The sequence below is a fragment of the Falco naumanni genome, chromosome 2 (genome assembly GCF_017639655.2).
Source record: "Falco naumanni isolate bFalNau1 chromosome 2, bFalNau1.pat, whole genome shotgun sequence".
In the NCBI taxonomy this organism is placed as follows: Eukaryota; Metazoa; Chordata; class Aves; order Falconiformes; family Falconidae; genus Falco; species Falco naumanni.
Window position 1 is genome coordinate 90,228,669 of NC_054055.1, and position 6,000 is coordinate 90,234,668.

At 37.9% G+C, this 6,000-nt stretch overlaps 1 protein-coding gene across 6 annotated transcripts in view; it reads left to right on the top strand.

The window, feature by feature from the left end:
• Positions 1 to 5,480, top strand: part of APOO (apolipoprotein O) — a 32,572-nt gene extending 27,092 nt beyond the window's left edge. For all 6 annotated transcript variants that reach the window (XM_040582514.1, XM_040582511.1, XM_040582509.1 and 3 more), the window contains 2 exons: positions 1,974 to 2,069; positions 5,150 to 5,480. In XM_040582514.1, coding sequence (XP_040438448.1) covers positions 1,974 to 2,042 — 69 coding nt within the window. In that variant the 3' untranslated portion in view covers positions 2,043 to 2,069; positions 5,150 to 5,480. The remainder of the gene's footprint in view (positions 1 to 1,973; positions 2,070 to 5,149) is intronic.
• The last annotated feature ends 520 nt before the right edge of the window (positions 5,481 to 6,000 follow it).

A 6,000-nucleotide genomic window follows, 5' to 3' on the forward strand; every position in this document is an offset into this window, starting at 1 on the left:
AAGTCTTGAATATGTGCCTGCCACTAATTATGAGAGGGCATTATGGCACAGAGGAGATTTGTCATTGATCTAAACACATTTTGTGCTTCTGATCTGGTTTTGACTGTGACTGGAAGACTTTGATACTTAGTTGAAAAACGAGATATGTTGTTTTCCTGTGCCAGCTCAAAGGATGTCCTTTTCTGGCTACCGGTATTACTGCTTGGTCAGTCTTGCTCAGGCTCACCATTTATGGAGTGGGCACATACAGTGGGTGGATTTAAAAAAACAGTTCAACAAAGGAGTTTGTGTGAGGAGTGACAGTTTAGTAATGGATTGCCTTGAATTAAGTAACTTGGGTTTAATAGATCTAGTGAAGAGAAGCCCTATGATGAGACCTACAGAGCTCACAGACACAAAGGAACTGAGCAAGAACTCCTGTTTTCCTCTGTGTGTGTGTGTGTGTGTGTGTGTTGCTTTTGGTGGGGTTTTTTCCTCTTTCAGGACAAAAAAAAGCTTACCTGTATGGTATTTGCTTTTTACAAGTTAAAACAAGTAAGTGGAAAAGCGTAGAACTCTCTCTGAATGGCTTATTTTTAGTTCATTTGTTAGGTACTGAGTAATCTGAGATGAGGCATTATGAGTCAGATTATTCGTTATAAATTGTAGTAAAATGTCGTAATTTACAAGCTCCTGTACAGGAAAATTACAGAGTAGATCATTATTTTGAAACGGGTGTGGTTTGTGGATGTGATGTCCTATACTATGAAATATCCTGGGTAGTGATCAAAACAAAATGGGTCTTTTGAAAGAAAGAATTAGCCTTTAAGGGTCTTGCTAGGCATATTTTTAATAAGAAATTTAAATATTATCTTCATAATTGAATCTTGATGTATTGAGTCTGTACTCCAGAGCAGCATATGCAGGGTCTCAAAGGCTTGGTGCCTTATTCATAGTGTTTAATTTGTGCTGGGACGTAAATTTGACCCATCCTGTGAAATGTTTGTTTTTCAGCCTCTTCTGGCTTCTTTTGTTAGGTTTTCCATCACATTTAAGTCATATTGCTAAAAATATCTTTTTAGAATAAAAAGAAAATACAATTTAATTTTCAAGTGTAGAATTTAAGAATAATTGAGTCTGGGTGCAACATTTGGTGGCTCAGGCCTTGTACAGTCAAGTGCTGAATATTTCCAAGGATGGAGATTGAAATAGTTCTCTGGAAAACCTGCTCCAGTGCTTGATCAGTGGTGTGATAATTCGGGGTGGTTTTGCCACGCTCCTGTGTCATTTGCTCCATGTCCTTTAGGTGTGGACCTCTGAGAAGAGCCTAGCTCTTCCAGTTTTGTAAATGCCCATTAAGGAACTGTGGATAGCAATTAGGTTCCCCCTTTGTCTGGTCTTCACCGGGCTGAACAGACCCACAGCCTTGTCTGTCATGTGCTTCAGACCCCTAGTCATGTGTGTGGCCCTGTAAGTATTTTTTATTGATCTCTATTTAAAGCTATAATCAAATGCCTGTTCGTTATAGCATGCTTGGCAAATAGATAGACCAGACACTCTAACAAGCCTCCTTTCATTCTTTGATTTCTATAATTTGTTTCAAGGAAAGTGTGAGAACACTCTCTCAAAGGATACATACTAAAAGAGAGCTATTGTATAAATCCACACAGAATTCAGAGAATGCAAAATAGCAACTACTCTGTGGGAATTCATCCTTTGTTATTAGTGCAGGCAAAATGAGTCAATTAAAGCATTTCTGTTGAACTACTTGTTCTTTTAAATCCTTTAATTGCTTGGCTAACTACAGGAGAACTAAAATCTAGAAACTGGGAGAAGATAATATTTGAGTATATTATACTGCTGAATTAGTCTTACCAGTCACTTGATTTTGCAAGACATTTTTGTTTCAGCTTTTGAAGAGTTTCTGTTCTGACAAAATCGTTAAATGTGGGTTGCCTCAATTGAAATTTTGTGCATATTTCTCCCTCCTGAAGGGTGATGCAGTTGGTGACAAACCCCTGGAAATCCATGCCGCTTCAAATGAAGAGCGAGCCCAGAAGTAGAACACCGGATCACTTGGAATCAAACAGGTAAAGGATATAGACTATATAATGGTATGTGCAGCAAAATAACCTGGAAAAGCTGAACATCTGCAAGTTTGACTTGTAGTTATCTTCATATTAATGAAGAAAGAGGGGAAGATAGGTAATAATTTTACTTGCCATAACACTTTATCAAAAATATGCATGCTCCTTAACACTATTTAACTAATCTAAATTCTTCACCTGTAAAGTACAGCAAGTAAACATGTCTCCTCCAAGGGTTCTGACTTAACGTAGCAAGGCATTGTTAATGTATTGTTGGTGGCTGGTGGTTTTTTTGTTTGTGGGGTTTTTTTTTTCTTCCTAAGGAAGTTGTTTGGGTGTTTTGGGGCTTTTTTTTGTCCTTCTGCCTCCCATACCAAAAACCTCTTTGCCTTTGTCATACCTGTGCAGGCATGAAGGAGGGGAAAGAAACCTCTTCTCTGCTGGTATGTTTTCTTTAAAGATTTGTCAGTGCCAGGGTGTAGTGTTATCTTAAAGCCTGTAACCGTCCATAACGTGCCAGATCTTTCATGTTGATGCACCTCGGTAATGAGATGTGCTTCAGCAGTAGGGAATGAATGATGGAGGAAGTGGAAGCGGCGCTTCCCAGTTCTCCAAGCCAGGAACTCAATTTGAAATGCCAGTTCTGTCCTGACTTGGCCAGTAGACCGCTTTCTAAACTCAAGCGAGTCCTGTGGTGGTTAACAGTTTCCAGAAAAGCAAAACAAAACCACCCTCTCAAGTTTAAGGTGGCTCAATTTCATAGAACAAAAATGGCTCTGTATTTGAGGCTTTTTATTGCTAATGATGATGTAATTGGGCATAATTTAGTACAAAATATCAGATGATGCCTGCTCTATTGTCATTTGATAAAGGGTGTCTTTTCTGAACATGTTTTCTTGGTGCTTGTCTTTGCCCTATATTATTTTCACATTATGGTGAAGACTTATTTTGAAGGTGATCCTAGTATTGTAGGGACTCCTCGTTATTTTTGTATGAAGTGTTCCGCTTACCAGAAATCTTTTTTTTATTCTCCTAACTGCCAACTGTGTAAATAGTCTGGATTTAGAAAACTGCACCAATTTTTTTCTTTCATGCATCATCACCAGTCACAAATGTTTGCAGATGTGGTGGAATGCACACATCTGCTGAGCAACACTGTTCCACTGTTACATGGTCAGCTTTAAAAGCAAAACAAGTTTATAATGTGTTTCCCTTAATGTATTTTAAATTGCTATAGCTAATTCTCACAAGGGCAAAAAGGTATGTTGACTGGCTGATTGCTTAGTACATTAGTTTTTCCTTCAGACATATGAATATAAAGTTTTTAAGAATGTGTTTTCCAAGTATTTTATAATGTGGCCCTAAAAAATATTTTTTTTAAAAAAATAGGAAGAATAGGGTTTTTTGGGGGGGAGGTAAAGATATGCAGGAAAACCAAGAGGAAGAAAAGCTTCTCTAAAATTCACTAAAACATTGTGCTTGTGAATGAGGACAAAGCTACTAAATGACAAAAAAACAGGAAAATTGAACTTTTTTTTATGTATATGGAATACTATACGAATATCAAGGTTCATTACAAACAGATCTGTAAATAGCTTTTATTTTCTTTTAGCATTTTTTACTATGCGAGTATAATTTCTGTTAGATCTTTATTCACTTTTTGAAATGTTAGTGCTTTTTGCTTAAGCCGCATTTTCTTTCTTTTGGGGGGGGGGGGGGGGGGGGGGGGAGTGGGGTGGGGTGGAAGAAAAGGTACAAAAGCTGTCAGGAGGACCTGAAGTTGATATCCAGATTATTTGTCTTCAGGATTTTAATCATAAATACACTTATGCTATATACGTAAGTTTTTTGGGGAAAACCTCACTAATGGCTACTAATGGCTACTGTTGCAGATGGTTTACTGTCTGGGTTTTTTTAAAGAAGGAAGGTAATTGCTCAGGTGCTTGAAGTACCTGGGTGCTGCCAATTTTGAAATCTGGTTCCTTGATCCGCCACATGTTGTTTCTGAAGGAGCTCAATAAACGGAATTGCTAGATTTTTGACCTAGAGCAACCAGATGGTGAAAGTTCAATTCAGTATCAATTTTCAGCTGTTCTGTGGGGGTGACCATTTTTTACTTCTGCTTGAAATCAAATCCGGTTATTTAACTTGGTATCGAAGTCCAGATGTTTTGTTGGGATTTGGGTAATCCCAAAGGTTGGAGAATGCTGCTGTGATCTTTGAAAAAGGCATACTTGCTTATTCTAAATGAGATCAGTCCTGAAAGTCTCGCTGTATTTTTCAACTGTTGGCAATATTTCCAGCTGAATGTGGTTACTAAAATAAAGACAGTCTCATTTTCTTCAATGTTTTGCCACAGCATGGGTCTCTAAATTGTGAATGGTCAGCCAAGGACAGAATCACTCTGGGTTGGAGATGGTAACATATTTCTCCAGCCCCAAACCCAACAGCATTGCACCTCCTTTATTGTAGGATGTTTGTCTTCAGTAATTGTATACAAACTACAGCTCGAACCACATCCCATCGTGGGAGAAGCAAGCTTTAATTTTCTCCAGCTGTTGTGCTGAAGAGTTGCATGGAAGTGACATGGCTTTGTGCTTTTCCATGAAGACAGGATATCTCATTTTCACTCTGTTCAGGTTCTATATTTATGTAATTCCATTTCTTTGAGTTAAATTACCCTAGCTTTACACCAGAGTAAGTGAGACTTAAGGAAAAATGCCTTTGGTGGGAATTAAAAAAGAATTATTTTTGAGAAAGTTTTATTAAAAAAAATAACTTGGTGTCTTGTTACTGTTGAAGTGTTCTTTTCCTTTTGTATTTCTATACAGTTCAACTATAGGAGTTCTCTAGAGCAAACAAAATCATTAGTGCTGTAATGTCAGTAATATGAGGAGTTAAATAACTTTACTGGAAGTAAATTTGTATTGAGAATGTTCTTCAAATAAATTTTAATCAACTTGCCATATCAACGGAAAAAAGTTTTAATTGCACTTTGACAATGGAAAGAAAAGGCCCATGATATTTAATTCTCCTTTCCCCTTCCTTCCCTCTCCCTCTTGTCCTCTGTCTCCTTTCTCCAGCTGTAGGTGAATAAAAAACAAAGATACAGGCAACAGTTTCCCAAGATAAAGAGGAAAACTATCTGAATCCATTTTGATTTTGAATGTGACTAATCTGCCTTCTGCCTCAGGAAAGACTGACTGTGTGCTGCTTGAGCTTCTGGTATGGAATCTGTGAAAGGACACTACGTATCTTGGTCAGTCTTGAGACCTCATCCTCAGTTCTGCAGCAGGACTCAAGCCTGCCCATGCTTGTCCCATTGCAGGATCAACATTGCAAGTAGCAAGACTCAAAATTCCTCAGTCTCTTGTTAGTATTTATATATAAAAATAAAATTCCAGTTACACAAAATGGTCATGTGTTTTTCCCCTTCTGTTGTCTTTAAACTCATGTATGTGACACTTGCACAGTCTATGAAAGGTTCTTGAGATGCCGTTGACAATGCCTGTATTTTTGAACAGTGAGGAAAAGCTTAAAGTAGCATGATGTTTTGGCTAACATTAGCTAATACTTACGAATGAGAACAATTACAATGACTCTTGTGTTTTGTCCGAGTCTCCCCCTCCTTTCTATAGAAATCTTCTGCCTCATCAGTGCCAGTGGGAGGTATATAATGAAGCATCTGTGAGTTCCTGTCTAGTAGATGGATGGGAATGGAACTGTTAATGTTTGTTCTTGTTTTTGCTTGAATGCCCAGCTCAATGGGAACCAGAACATTACGGTGGTGGGAACCAGCTATAGAATAACTTGACTGTTTCCTTATTCCCTGCCAGGGGAGGGGAGGAAAAAGTGAAGCGAAGGGAAATACAAAAGGATTTCCAGCATTTTGAAATCTTTGAACAATAAAACCTTTCATTATTTGTTGCCATTT